Genomic DNA, 16,042 nt, shown 5'->3' with positions numbered 1-16,042 from the left:
TTGAATGGCAAGAGCTATACATGGGGCAAAGACACCATTTCCCCGTCTACTTCAAACTCCTCCGCTCCGTCAGGCGAAAAGAGATAAGTGGGTGGCTTCCACGGTGACTCCTCAAGGCAGGAAGGGTAAAGCTTGCCCACGGCACAACGGAAGTCTTTGCCCAGGTCCCAGAGTACGCGCTCAGAGACGGGCTGTCGCAGGCACCACCGGTCCAACTCTAGGTCGTATTGGTACAGGGCGTATTTCGCCCTCTCGTTCAGGTGCGTCTCGCGCATGAAGATGCACAGCGTGTTGAGCAGTACCACGGCGCGTACGCACGGGTCCGAATATCGCTTGGCGGGGATGTTAGCTGCTAATCGCCACTCGTTCTTGTTGATGTCGTAGATCTCCACGGTAACGGAAGAGCCGTCGATGGTGCTGGTAGGTAGGCGTATTCCCGAGTTGCTGACCACGTGAAGTCCGCCGATGTAAAAAATCAGATCACCGAGCGCGGCGGCGGAGGCGAAACAACGGCTGGTTTTGCGCATGGCCATCTCCACCCAGGTGTCAGCACGCGGGAAGTAGCAGTACATCAAATCGTGGCTCATCACGTACACGCAGTCGTGAGCGGCCACCGCGGCGCTCCAGTTCCAGGCGCAAGGGAGCGGACTTACCATGCTCCACTCATCCTTCTCACAGTCGTAACGCTCCACCGTTCGCTTGTTCAGCTCTCCACCGACGTTGTCTCCGCCAATTGCGTAGATGTGACCCTGGCAGTACACCAGTGAGGGCTTGGTGCGGGCACACAGCATGGGCGTTTTAGGCACCCAGGCGTTTTGCTGCGCATCTAACCAGTAGAAGCTGTCCACTGAACGGTACGCGGCCTGCAGCTTGCTGCCGCTCTTGCCGTGGTTGGTGAGCGCGTTCTTCAGTGGTACCTGACCACCTGCGATGAAGACGTCATTGTCCGGGGTTACCAGGGTGCCCACCTTCTGCAGGTCCCCCGGCGGGTTGCAGAGCTTGTAAACCTTCTCAGCCTGGGGGCTGTAACAGACCACCGTGTGTTGAAGCCCACCCACCATCAGATGTCCGTCATTAGGAGACTCAGCCTCCATAAAGATGAGCATCTCTTCCTTAGTCATGCCTAATCGAGGCTTAAAGAACTTGGGCATGGACTTGTAAAGACCCTGTACCACCACTGACTTATCGTTTGGTGGAAGGCCCTGGAACCAGGCACGCTGCGTGACCTCAGAAAGAGCGTCGATGCGGATTTGGCTGAGCACGGAGGAGAGGTATTGCGATCTCGCCTCCATGTTGTACTCAAGCCACAGCATGGCTGCCTCGCGTACCGTCTCCTCCTTCTCCACGTTGAGGTTGTCGCTGCTGAGAAGGTCCAGCAGGAGTTCGTGCGAGAGCTGCAGGAAAGCTTCCTGTCGATATACCAACGGAAACTTGTGCTCTACCATACGCTTAGCGCTCTGCTTCAGCTCGCTACTGCTGAACAGGTCGCCGATGCTCAGCATGCGTACACAGTTGTCAGCGTTGATCTTCTTCACCAGGTAGTCGCGGCACTGCAGGAGGACGTCTTCCACCTGACAGGGAGGAGGAAGAAAACCTTAAACAACAGCATGAATGAGGCATCACCATCTAAAAAAGATCCAACCAGAGTTGAAGAAAACAAAGAGGAACGAATGTACAGTGAAAATATTTTATTCAGACATCTCGCACACAGCAGAGGGTACCTCGTCTGAAGTAGAACAGGGGCTCACATACTTGGGTGTGGTACTGTTGCTGAGGACATAAGACCGCGTGTGCGTGTTCGGTAAAGTTTCTCTCTTACCTGAAGGAAGCAGGCGGTCTCGTAGAGAGACTCTACAGTGCTGTCGTTGATTGCCAGGTTGCCAGTGTAGGCATAAGTGATGATGGTCTGTAGTGTAGCAGGATCCACATTTCGAAGATGGACGTGAGTCTGTTTGCTTTCACTCAGCCCACTCATAAACATGGCCCTATAAAATGGAAAACAAAAAAAAAAACATTACACCCACATTCTAAGAAAATCCTGACAATTCTTTTACTCCATTTGATAATAAGCTAAAGTAAACCTTGGCAAAGAAAACCCAGCATACTGAGTGGCTGCGACTGCTTTTCCAACATAGGTTATGAATTCATTAGTTTAAATGTAGACAGTAACTTTGCTTAAGAAGCATTATGTGGATGACTGGTATTGTGGGAATAGTGCCGCTGTTAAGTATTGTATCTGAGCAGTGTTTCATTAGCCTTGTTCAGTGATCATTGCATCAGACTGGATAAGTGCCAGGAAAGAGTGAGGGAACTACATGCAGAAAGGTATTGACAGCCCTTACATTTCACACAAGAGGAACACAGAGATACATGAAACACACCTTTGCTTTTAAACACAATAGCAAAGGTATCACCTGGGAATGATACGACATACACACAATGCACGTGACTGTCTCATAGTGGCAAACTGACAAGAAGAACAGGCACACAGACACACAGGGTCTACTGCAATGGGTAAACAGAGTTCCTGAGGGTTTTGTCTGACAGATCCTGATTGAAAATGTGTCACATCAAACATCAGTCTCAAAATCCATGGCTGAAAATATCTCATCGCACTGAGTGGAAGCGTCTGGCTACAGATGGAGTACAATTTCCGTAAGCGTGAAAGTCAGACTACACATACTGGCTTTTGCCCCAGAATTAACCTTGCCTCATTTCATCTGAAGTAACACATTTCTCAAGTTTGACACGGGTGTCTTGCAAACAATTCAAACAAAAAAAGAACATCAATCAAGATTTCAAAGATGTTGACGAGTTGCCCATGTAAGGGTTTCACTGCTGCATTACATACACTGTTTTTGACTGACTCAAATGAATGCCATCACATGACTGCATTAACCAGAAATATCTCAGACTGTTTTAGTTCAATGAATTGAGTCTGTGAAAAACAACACACATGAGCAACAGAGTTAATGTGATATGTAAGTAACATAATATCAAAATCCACAGACAGATTGTCTAAGAGAATATATTAATACTATGCTAGTGGGGAAAATACTATGGAGTTAGAGAACAACTCGCGGTGCTCATACTCAAATCAATTCAGCTAACTGCGGTTTTACAGTTTTTAGCATGCTTATGCAAAACAAACACAAACAAACACAGAACTAGACCTCATTTCTGTTTCTCAGGAAATGCATTCAGTGGCTTTGAAACCACAGCCTTTTCAAACTGGCTGCATCCTCTGTGTGTGTGTGTGAGAGAGAGAGAGCAGAAAGCCAGCCAACAAAAAAAGAACTCATCTCCTCAGGCTATCCTGACATATCCTGACACCCACACATCCTCATCGGTCAGCCTGCACACCACCAGTCAGACATCGCTCCGTCACTTTCTTTTTTTTCCATCGATCTTACCGTCCTTTTCCATCCTTTCTCATTTTTTCCCAGCAATCCATTTTAAGTGTCCTTTGTCTGTCTTTGTTTTCCACCTCTTCCACCCAATATGTCATTATATCCCTCTATTCATGCATGTCCCATTTCTTAACTTTTTGTCAGACCGTCTCACCATCCCTGTTATTATTCTCAAGCCTTTAATCTGTATTGATACAGTGCTTCCCTCCTTCTAATGTTGTGTTGCTGGTGTGCCAATCATGAAACCCCTGCACATCTAACACAACCTTATGTTTTCCATTTTCTATCTATTGCTTTGATTCTGCATGAGGACGTTTCATTAGCAGAAAGGAACCAATCAGGAGGAAAGGGAGCGAGGAGATGCAGAGAAGAGAGCTTGAAACAAACGAATGAAATAAATGGGATAATAGAGTACATTTTAAGAGAGAAAGAAAGAAAGAAAGAAGGAAAAAAAGAAAGAGGGGGAAAAAAAGAAAGAAGTGAGCCAACGAGAAGGGAGAGAAAGACACCTAACAGAACTCCCTGAGGGGAAATGCTTTGCATGTTCTCGCCGGACGACGAGCGCGTGGGAACCGGAGGAGAGGCAGAGGCAGAGGAAGGTGGGTGTGAGAGCGGCAGTAAATTAGTCTGGATGTAGGCTGGGAATGCATAGAGAACAGTCAGCTGCTCTCACAAGCAGACTAGGACTTTGTACTGCCACCAACAGCCTCATCTCCAGCCTATGAATTACACACTGAACAAACATCTCCAAACGCAATGTGGCCACCAGCAGTGGCGACGAAGATGACATTTCTTTTTAAGCCTATTTGGAGCGTCTAAGCAAATGTGGTATGTAAAACATAGAGGCTGCTAAAGGATTAATCTGATCATCCCTCCTGCTCTACTTAAAAAGGAAGAAGATACGCACGCGCCCAAACGCAAGTTTAGATGTAACTGAAAATGACCCTTGCTTTGCTGTCTCTTGATTAAGTAAAGATCAGTTTTTTGAGATATGAAGCAAATTATATAGCAATTGGAGCACGGGCTGATCTGGGATCTGCCTTAAGTGCGTCTGGTGGCAGTGGATGTACTGACTGCTGTGACGATAGGTTTGTGTGCAGGTTCCGGTCGAATATGCTATTATTCATTTTACTTGGGGTTAGTTGAACTGAACTCTTTGACCCATTGCCACAGACTGTGTTGATGTCTTAGTATTACTTGGTTCAGACATGAACAGAGCTCTCGACAAAAACTGTTTTAAAATACTCAGCAATTCTCCAGAAATATAGTGCAAAAACTCAATCTCTCATTACATTCGGATACACACATAGGAAACCTAGGAAAGTACCATTACTGTCACTTGTCTCTAAAGAAGCCATACACAGCCACAAATGTCATACAGTCACACTGATTGATACTTCAGTCTGAGACACAAGCAGGTGCATATGCATGCCCAAATCCTCACCTGAAATAAGAGCTGCATGTAGCCAGGACCATTTTGTGACAGGGAAACTCATTGTCCTCCACTAACAGTGTGATATCAGTCAGTAACTTTTGTTCGTAGAAGAACTTAAGCTGCTCCAGAACGGAGACAGCGTAGTCTGTGTTGACTGGCCGGTGCTCTCCAACCTCCGACATGCTCGCATCCCATGAATCGCGCCCCAGCTTCGAGAGTGACACAGCCGCCGGCTAAACCGGACCCCCCCAAACACACCAGGAAATATAAAGGGGGGAAAAAAAAAAAAAACTACAAATCTTGCGACTCCCCCCCCCTCCCAACCGCCACAGCGCAAGCTGAAGAGTGGAGGCGAAGGAAAGATAGCAGTTATCTTTAGGGATGACTGATGAGAGACTCCTTAACAACTTCTCAATGCAAACTCCAGGGGAGGAATAACTGAAGGCTTCCAGGAGGTGGAAATAGACCAGAAGGCCGCTCTTTCTGTCTTGTTTTAGGAGCTGTAACAGTGTTTGGCTTGGAGTGCAGTTGGTGCTAACCGCTGGGGAAATTTCTCCTTTACAGGTGAGCCATAAGTAATTTCTCTCTCTCTTTTCCTGTCTTCTTTCTCTCTCTGGAAGAGGGTATGAAGGAAGTAGAGGTAGACTGGAAGGCGACAGACAGGCCAGAGGACACCACTACATCAGTGCAGCTCCAGGTCCAGTGTGTCTGAAAGACATGACAAAACAAAACATTAGGAACTCTAAATATCGTAGCATTTTTCAAATTATGCCATTACATTTTGAGCATCTGCTCATGGTTTCTCCAACTTATCTAAACATTAAAAATAAGAGAGACTTTTTGTAGCCAGACCAGTGAGCCGAATCATTCTAACAGTTCAGAGGGAGACACTGTAGACTTAAAAACTTCTAGCTCAAGGTGGTCTTTTAAAAAGGCTGGCAGGCAGAGAGAGAGAGAGAGAGAGCGAGAGATACAATTCCCAGATAGCTTCCCCGACCACTTCTCCTTTTAGTTCAGCGAGTATCTGAGATTTCTACATAAAAGTGCACTGTCAACACTCCTCATCTCTGGCAGGTGTCCTACCTCCCTGTGGGTTCTTCCATGGCAGAATGAAGCAGATCTCAACTGACAGTATGCATATGTCTGTGTGTGGTGAGGACACCCAGACAAGCACTCAAACTCCTCAGTCATCCATATGTTACCAACTGAACACTCCATATCTCTCATAAAACTGTGTCTTAACAGGACAAAATGCATCAGCATCCTTTGAAGAGCCACTTCCACATGGCTGTGCACCCTTTCTCAGTCTCCCTGGAATAATGCCAGTGTTCAGTGCCATCCAGACATGCACTCTCATAATCAATAAGTCCCCTGACTCCCTCCTCACTGCTGCAGCCTAGGTAGAACTCCACCCAGGCACAGACACCAGGATTGCAGCTATGGATGCTGCAGGCGTTGCTGCCATTGACTGGTCTTTTTATTTAACATGCACAAGTAAGAATCAGTCGAAGGAAACAGCAGATCTTTGCTAGAAAAAAGTATTACAGATGTGAGAGCAAAAGATTCAGCTAGTCATGGAGGTGAGTACGTTTCGACGGGGCCACGGATTGGTTTACGCATACTATGATTCTTGGTTCAAATAACGGTCAGATTTAATGTAGCGCTACGACATGAATGCAAAGACTCAAGTCATGTCACCATATTACAGCCACGCCGGTTAATCACACGGTTTACACATTTATACGAAAGCTTTAAGCTCTGCGTTCTGTCTGCTAGCGCGTCTAGTCATACTGTGAATCGAACATTTCCTGTCTTCTGAAAGCAAAAACAGAGCAACAAACAAACAAAAAAATGATAAAAATATTAAGGGCCTTCTCACACCAACGTCATTACTAAATTTGCCATTGGACAGATGGTAAAAATGAGATCGAGATCATTTAGCTCAAAAACATTAGTATAAGATTTAGTGGATAAACTTGGATAACTCAACACAATTGCAGTTCTCACGTGTCTGTTACTCCAATGTCTTGTACAACAACACGCAATTATGTTGAATGACAATGAGGATGTAACAAACTTCTTGACAGACATTGGATCCTCTTGTCTAATTAAGGAAAGATGATTTTTTTACTACTAAAAGAACCACATTCGCTGATTTCTTGTTCGTGTGTGTTCACAGTGATAACGCAATCTAACGCACACGAAAACCAATATAAGACGTATAACTCATTTGCGTTTGTTGTGTTCGTAGGCGCCTCTGAATTCAATCAGATGTGCTGAATTATAGGGGGGAAAAACTTACAGCCTAATTCAAACTGCTATTGTTGGCTACATCACAGAGCAACGCAGCATCCTCTGGGTAGGCCACACTTATGGAATAACCAGCAAAATTTCTGTGACCTATAAAATACCTTAGCTAGCTCAGGTCATAGCGCCGCCGTGAAAACTGAATAACGTTATATTCGCGAGCTCATCAGAGACATACGCTTAGCAGTGTTCATCACGGTCAATAATAACTAAATCAATCAGAAAAATGCCGTCTGCTATACTAACTGATCATCCTAACGATACAGCAGACAAGCTAGCTTGCCAGGTGGTGGTAACGCACCACCAAAAACATACCCTTCCCAAACATGGGTCATCATGAAAGGCCCAATTCGCAAGCAAGTTGTGATGGCGGCCGCCTTACCTTTATTGCTCCGAATATTATCCAAATTCGTCCTCAGTCACTTTGCCTGGTCCCGATCACTATCGACTATTCACCGAGGCAATTAGCTGGCTAGTAAGATGACTTGCTATAGTTACACACCACAGATCAGCAAAAACTGCGGCTGCTCTTCCCTTCCGGGGTGTCTTCTATGCGAGCTGATCCAAATAGCCAACGCTTGCTAGCTGGCAATTAAATAAGCAAATTATTGCTTTTAACGAGCTAGCGAGCTATTCTAAAGATAAAAGACATTTATACGATTTTAATAACACCCGTTTCATTTTGTTCCGTTTATGGTTCTCAAAAGGAGCTGCATAATTATTATTATTACACAGAGATGGGTAGCAAATGTCGGCAATTTAGCGTGAGCCAGCCACAATTTCAGCTAACGGTTAGCCGAACGATACGTTAGCATTGCTTGCTATCAGTTGAAGGCGATAGCTGAAAACGAATATCCTGCGACCGTTTTTTATTAATACGAAACATTGGTGTCTTTCTGCCTAAATTTTAAAACAGTGTCCTTACTGTAACTGTTATATTCCGATTTGTGCGCGATCGGGCTTCCTCCGGCCGTTACATTAAGTCTGAGCTCCGGAAGCCGAATTTACCCTACTACTGCGAGAGGCAAGCAGCAAGAGGTATCGATTCATCGCACATGCGCGTTACAATACAAGGGCCAAATGAGGATACTGGGCATGCGCCCAACAACAGCGTTTTTGACAAGTGCAAGGCTGCCACCTTCTGGCGTCTTTGCTGTTGCAACGCAAATGTAGTAGTAGAGCAATACGTTACAGTACCGAAAATATATGGAATATATGATTAAAAAGTTTTCAGTCAACATTTACAGCTGTCGTATGCACTTTGCAGTAAACATGAGATGCTGTGCACACAGTCTCTTCAACGCTTATTGTAAATGACCATGAGTCATTATCGGTTAATTAGCGGACAGGTGGAGGTGATAAAGGTAACCAAGTGCTCTCAGCTATGGAGATTTTCTTAGTCTTCAAGTGACATGCACATCTATATGTTTGTTTGAAAGAAAACAAGAGTTTGCACATTCACTAAAGGTAGGACGGATCCCTCTGTTACAGTGTGTGAAGGATAGGATAATTCTATTTTATTTGAAAGTGAATGCTCTCACACTGTTGCTGTCCAGGTTCTCACTCTATCGGCGCAGAACTCTGAACTCAGTGTGCTTTTGGGGAGTCAACAGAATGGAAGGTAGAGGGCAAAACATACACATGGATAAGTATTTTCACAAACTGGAATTAGCCAATAGGCCGACAGTCTAGCTGGTGGGTTTTAATTCACATATTTAAAACAAACGTCAGAATGAAAAAAGAACGCCTTCAATATACCTCTCAACACGAATATCTTAGCATATTTTGCACCGCGTGCTCTAACAAGCATGGCTGCGCATAGGCGCTTTCGGATATTTTTGGTATCCAATGTGGTGGGTGAATAAAAAAATTGTGGCGCAGTGTAGATAATCATTTGTCAGTTGACGAGCAGCTTTTTTTTCCCTATTGTACACCTGTGTTCACGATTTAGTTCGAAGCAATTGATCCAACTCAGTTAAAGGATTTACATACCCTCATTGAAGTTGCATATGTAATTTCAGAGACAAGCAAACCGGCACATGTAGTGGGGAATGGACAGCCCCATCAACGCCCTGTCAGTCATTCAAGACCGTTTTTTTATGTTCAGCCGCCCTCACAACCTTACTACACATACCAGTGGCATATGAGTAGCCCCTACAGTCACTATGGCTTTCCTGGATCTGGTAAGGCTGAACCTCGTACTTTCTATCAGGGTGTATGGGGCGTGTAGGCCTACACAATCTCACTTAAAATGAATTTTGGTGTATTGCTTATCACAATCTGCAGTTTTATGTAAAAACATATTAGTTAAGTGTGTTAGAGAATCAATTAGAGAGTCTCGTCATCTCCTATAAAATCTTTACGGTAATACTGAGGGTTTTGTTGGAATTTTTCCCAAAATGAATTGGTACACAGTGGAACCTGCTTCACCTTTGGCTTGTCCAGGCTTTCCTTTTGGACGTCCGTACATGCCTCCGTACTCGTACCTGCAGTATCCAGGCTATGTCATCCCTCACCCTCCCATGCACCCTGTGGACTACCGTCGAATGTATGAGCCTCCTTTTCTCCCTTCTGCCTCTGCCTCCACCTCTGCTGCTGCCTACGATATCACCTTCCGCCATCATCACCAGCACAACAGAAGTGTAAGACGGGAGACAACCTGCTCGGGGGCACAGACAGACCCCAGTGATGCCTTGAACAAACTCATCCAGTGTCTAGATCAGCTCCGTGCCAGTGAAGCAACCTCTGAAAGGGAGCTGGATTCTGGTATTGTTTCCCAAACATCAGGAATATTCTCACCTCTGGAAGAAGAACAGAAACATGTAGAAGAGGCAGGTGAAGGATTTGGAGGGCAGACAGGAAAAGTTCAGCCACAGTCTCCAGGTCGTCTTTTCAGTGATTCCACAGTGGCCGTGTACGATGTAGAGTCCAGTCAGACTCGTCTGGAGCAGCTGAGCTGTCAGGAGAGCTGGTCTGCAGATTCAGATGGGGAGGCTCCACTGGATACTTCATCAGTGCATGAGGAGAGTGGTGTGCTGCCAGAAGGAGAGGAGGAGGAGGAGGTGGACACTGAGGAACCCCAGCATCAGTGCTGTTCTCAGAGACCCTCTACGCTATCTGACAGTCAGCCGATCAGCAGTAAAGAGGTGAAGAGCCAGGATGAAGAGATCACAGTGGCAGAGTCAAACCAAATCAGCAAGGAACAGCCAAAGCAGAGTCCTGATGCTAGCAGCTTATGCTCATTGGAATCCACACCTGCTCAATCTTCCTCTCACCATCTGGCAGAAGAGCCATCTGCCCCAGAAAGTGACGGCATGGCTAGACTGAACACTCAATACCAAAATCAGGCAGTACCAGAAGGACCTGACGTTCCGGTGGAGGTCGGCCAGGGCCCAGCGTGTTGCGTTCCTTGCATGCCCTTTGAGAGGGTGCTTTCAGCTGGAGTCTTGCAGAGAGACAGCCCCCTCCGTCCCAGCCCCGTTTCCCTTGGCTCTTGTTATTACTACAGTTTTTGCCCCCCACAGAGGGCCCCCGAGCGTATGAGCGTCCTCAGCCCCTCCCTCGACGAGCTCTCCTCCCGCGACGAGCTCTTCTCAACTGATCTAGAGGACATGGATTTGTTTTCGGGGCATATGTACACTGGTGGGAGACTAACTGACGTTGTCACCACAGAGCTGCAAGGAATCTTTGTTGCCAGGGATGATGCGGCGCCAGAAGTATGCCCCGTCTGTTGTAAGAGGAATATGTGTGCCACATGTGGCGCAAGCCTATCAAAGGGGGCAAACCAGGGCAAAACCCATCCCTCCCAGGTCTACTGCTATAGCAAGGCAGAGGATTCAGGCCAAGAGGCCACGGAGGAAGTCAAGGATGAACACAAAGTTAGGAAAGTCTGTGAGCATCATCTCAAAGGCAGTGTACAGAAGCATCATGCCCCTAAAAAGGCCCTCTCGCTATGTGCCTGCCACCTCAACAAACACAGAGCTAGAAAGGGTTCACAGAAGGGGCGGCTGGAGAACGAGGAGCAAGACGCACAGGAATTAGATTGTCGAGAACATTCCTGTTGTGAGGACCGCAAAGAGAGGCACGAGAAAAAAGCTGTGCAGGAAGGCAGAGGAATGCACTATAAAACATGTGCAGGTACTTTTTAACAATTTTTTTTGATATGCAAGTTTTACCTTTTTTTTTTTTTTTTTAACCTTTTTTTGGTTCCTGACATACTAGTCAGTAGTTAAATCATAAAAATTATCTTTGAGACAGTATACTGAACATCCTGTAAGTTTTCAGTGCTGAACTTAAAGAACACTTTAGTTTAATCGAGGATCTTTTTATTGCCTCACAGAAGATAAATGTCTGTGAGAATCCTATGCAAATTTCTAACGCTGTGCATTCACAGATTCCTCTCATTTCCCACTTTTGAACAGTCCATGTAGAAAGCTCTCTTTTTTGCTTTCACCGCACCATTTGGTGCCACAGAGATTTATAATTCATGTCACTGAGAAATAACAATATTGAAGATTTGACGTGAGAGCGAACCTGTGTGCAGTAATATAGTATGTGTCCTCATCCAGAGAAAGTGCGGAGAGAGAGTGGAGACATGACATCAGAGCAGGATGCCTGGGAGAGCGGAGAGGCAAAGGCCAGATTCAAGACCAGCAAAATCCAACCCTTACCACAGAGACCAGGTGATGCATCCTGAGGCTTATCTCTCTGTATTTTATCTGGACAGGGTAGAACTCCAACACTGCTCCGGTCTTCTTTCGCTGTCTTAACCGGTTTGGTCACAAGAGGAAAAGCTGCTCTGTGTTATTACCATTAATGGTCATGTTGTCTGAACTTTAACAAGTAGAAGTAAACTGCACATGACATGTACAGCCTGTAATGTAGTACTCATTTGTTGGCTCAAAAAGAAACCCCACAGCTATATAAAATATGCATTTTGCTCCACAGAGAGAGTGGTAAGGAGGAAAGCTTCCCAGGTGTGTCACAGACTCAGAAACAAACACCTCGACTATGATGACGACGATGAAGAGGAGGACGAGGAAGATGTACAGGAGCTGTCTCGAGTTCACAGAGGAGGAGGTGACTTAAGTCATAAAGAAATCTTCTCAGTTTGTTGTATACTGTATTTTTATTAGGGTCGTAACAAATTGAGGTTAACATCCTCCCACATAGAATTGTCAGTATGACCCTCAAATTGACCTTACAGCTGATGAAGAAAGAATTTTGAGGGGGCTTGATTAAATGTTTGCACATTTGCATTAAAAATGTGCCACAGCTGCCACTACTTCTTAACATTCTTGGTTAATAAAACAGGAAAATCCTCTCACAACCTGTAGTCATGTCATTTCACACAATACAACAAAGTCTCTTTGTTTTTAGAGAAAATTTTATGAAATTGCATGATAAGTGAATGATGTGAATGTCTTTGTTTGGTTTACAGGGACCACAAAGCGAGGTGGAGCAAGATGCTAATACCGCTATGCACAGCATTGGTGTATTAAAAGAGAAAGAGAAACATGTTCCTGAGCACTCACTATTTGTAGCAATGTTAAATTCACAAATCTCTGTATTAAAGAAATAAATATCCTTAAATTTTGTATTTGTAATGACTTGGTTACTGGTTTAACTGGATGGGTACTGTCATTGGTTGTGCAACCAACAGTTGGCTGCACTCCCATCATGTGGTTATTTGAACATTACATTGCACTTCACAACTGTCTACTTGTACTGCACTGTATAATGTTTAACTGTGTAAAAGCATTGCAATGTTATTAAAAACCTTGCACTCCATACAAGTGTTTCTAGCTCACTGGTTTCAACAGACTCTCTTCAATGTTAGGCATAATTCTTAATGCATTTACAGTAAGTAGGAGTCATTAAGGGACTTAACTCATGAATATGAAATGTCTCTTAGCCTCTTCTCCCATTGTGAATGTAAATTTATTTTTGTGCTTCAGTGCAGCAGGTGGCAGTAGCCTCCACAATTCTAACAATGAAACAGTTCCAGAGATGGAGAAAAGGTCTCTGTATTAATGTGTCCCTTAATTTTTTAAATTCAGATTTTAATGACAAAGTTTTTACCCACAAAATGAGCTATGTATCATATTTAAGGAACATCTGAAACTGTTAATTATTCTACATTAGGTGTAAAAAGCATTCCCCTTACTAACCTACACACTTAAAAAGACCAACCTGCATAGTGATGTGCCTCCTTTGATTATCACACAAATAATAATCACACACTGCACTAGCATACCAGATGGAAGATGACCATAGTCATTATCCTTGCTGGTTTCTGACACCCCCCCCCAACAATTACTCCAATTGGTTTATGAGCTTAGACGATTTAATGAGGCAGTTATCTTGTTATCTGCACCTCCTGGTTGCTAATTTAAATACAACATATTTAAACACCAACCATGGCGCTTGCATCTTTGTTCAAACAGTTCATAAAAGTATGTGAAAAATATGTTGAAATAGAGCCAATTCAAATGAGGATTTAAAAAAAAATAGCAGTACCATAAATGCCCCTGATTGATTCCTAAACTTTACAAAACAGTGTTAGATAATGTGAGAGGATTAATACAAAACTTTACTTGAGATGGGCTCTTGATGTTTTTTTGTACTTTTAGTTGAATATGTTTAGTTTAAGCAAGTCATGCTTTTTGAAACTTTTCAATTGTGCAAATGTAACAAGCTGGTTCTCTGTTAATTCTCTCTCTTCTCTTGGACTTGCTTTACAGAGTTATGGCAGCTACATCAACACAGCACCCTTTAGGAGCAGGACCATGTGGTCCCAGTGGTCCTCAAGAGACACAACCAGCCCATGGATCACAGCATCCCACATCTGGACCCTACAGAGGGCCACACCCAGATGACCAGCAGCAGCGCCATCGGCCGTTCTTTTACGTACAGCCCTCCCAGCCTTACTTACCGTACCAGTGGCCAATGCCCATGCCCTGTGTTCCCTATTGTGGCTTCCCAGGGTTAGGTATGTTAGGGAAACAGTTTCTCAGGAACATTTGTCTGACTGGTTTAAGCTTGTTTAGTACCGTAAATGTACTTGAAAAGTACTGTAAAGATTGCCATTTCCTATGTGAAGTAAATGTTGACTTTTTGGTTGGGATTTTTTTTTTTATAAAAAATGTTTTTTTCCCTCTCTATGTTTTTAGCCTTTTAACATTTATTTTTTTTCTAAGGTTATGGTATGATGATGGCTCCTTTACCACCACCAGTTCCTTACATGGAGGCTCCAGGTTACATCCTTCCACAGGCCCAACTGCACCGTATGGACTATAGGCGTATGATGAACCCTCCTTTTGCTCCAACGGTGGCCTATCAGGCTCGCCGCTTCCGCTACCAGCCTACACCACCTCCAGCTCGTGTCATGGTTAGCTCTGAGGTGCAAACTGAGCCTCCCTCCAGTATCAACTCCCCTGCAGATTCCTTCACAAGTGGGACTAACACTCAAACCAGCTCTGAATCAGGGAGGGGTACAGGCACTGGCAGTGCACCATCTATATCCCCTGCCTCCCCTAAAAACAAATCCTCTATACAAGAGTTGTCTTCTGTAGCACCAAACAAGGCGACTATTGCTAGTGCTGGTAGTGCATCCTCCTCCTCTGCTGCTCCAAAGGGAGGGATCCTTTTCCAGGCTGAGGAGCTGCGAATTGAGTGTAGCGAAACCTCAGCGGGCCTGAATATCGTCTGTTCCAAAGAGACGGCTGAGCTTGCGGGTGATGCCCATGGAGACCTGCTGCAATGCGCCATGGGATCTGTCCGTCCTGCAGAGGATATGATTCTTCAGTGTTACCAAGACCTGTCGCTGGTACGGGAGGGCAAATCTCTGGAGGAGCGAGAGGCTGAAACTGAGCGGTCGGATGAACAGTGTGTTCGTGCCTGTCCTGACATCCTAATGGTTGGAGCATCTCCTTCCAATGGTACTTTTGAGGCATTACCCACAGCCGAGGGCTCTGATGACGTCTCTCAGACTGTGGTACTGGGCTGCACAGACGCCAGGAATGTGGGTGAACTGTGTCAGATGGAGACCTCTGTTTGGTCTGTAGAATCACTGGTGCCTTATGTGCCCTCCACAGAGTGGATGATTCAGAATGGTCTGATTACACCTCAGAAAGAGGCCCTGACCCCTGTTATGGAGGTCCCTATTGGCCCCAACCAACTCCAGGAAAATGCTTCTGAATCCCAAGAGGAGAAGCAGCAGCAGCAAGTTGCTGAACTAGCTGAATTTGATGGTCAGGACTCGATGACTTCACGGGAGTCCCTTCCACCTTATTTACCGTCAGCCAGCTGGCTGGCTGACTTTGGGAATGTTTACTATTACAGTAAACTGCCACCCGGCGTTCAGCAGCAGCTTGCTGTTTTTGGGACCAGCACAGACCAGCAGCCAATACAGAAGTCAGAGCTTAGCCAGGAAGATAAAGATAAGCAAGCTGTAAACTCTGAGACTGATCCTACAGTACAGAGAGAGGAAAGGAGCAGTCAGAAAAGAGCCTTGGGAGCCCTAGTCATGAATCTTGATGGATGCACAACTCAACCTAGCAATGGAAATTCACTCTCACTGACCGAGCATAAGGGGGAATGTGTGTGTAAAAAATGTCTGAGGAAACGCACAATGTCTGCAAAGCCAAACTCAAGTGCATCTGGGGTAAAGCGTCATAGGGCAGCTCATGCTCACCTGTCAAGCGATGAGGCCAAAGTGCCTATTTGTGCGACTTGTAAACGTGCTCCTGGAAAAAAGGTTCTGTCCAAAGGTTACAGCTCAGATGTTCCAAGCCCTCGCAAGGACGATGATACGACAGAAGGTGAGACCTCTGAAAATAGCGTGTACCCTTCTGTTGGGCTGAAGGAGAGGACTGGCGATTGCCACAAA

General features: G+C 45.2%; 1 protein-coding gene across 1 annotated transcript; it reads right to left on the bottom strand.

The window, feature by feature from the left end:
* Positions 1–5,051, bottom strand: kbtbd2 (kelch repeat and BTB (POZ) domain containing 2). Its single transcript, XM_030775489.1, has 3 exons — positions 4,855–5,051; positions 1,820–1,985; positions 1–1,571 (listed from the first exon to the last, which is right to left on the bottom strand). Exons 1-3 carry the CDS (start codon positions 5,025–5,027, stop codon positions 15–17), a joined length of 1,896 nt encoding a protein of 631 aa, XP_030631349.1. The 5' UTR covers positions 5,028–5,051; the 3' UTR covers positions 1–14.
* Between the last annotated feature and the right edge of the window lie 10,991 nt (positions 5,052–16,042).

This window comes from Chanos chanos, chromosome 5, assembly GCF_902362185.1.
Source record: "Chanos chanos chromosome 5, fChaCha1.1, whole genome shotgun sequence".
Lineage (NCBI taxonomy): Eukaryota > Metazoa > Chordata > Actinopteri > Gonorynchiformes > Chanidae > Chanos > Chanos chanos.
This window is presented reverse-complemented; position numbering and strand designations above follow the sequence as displayed.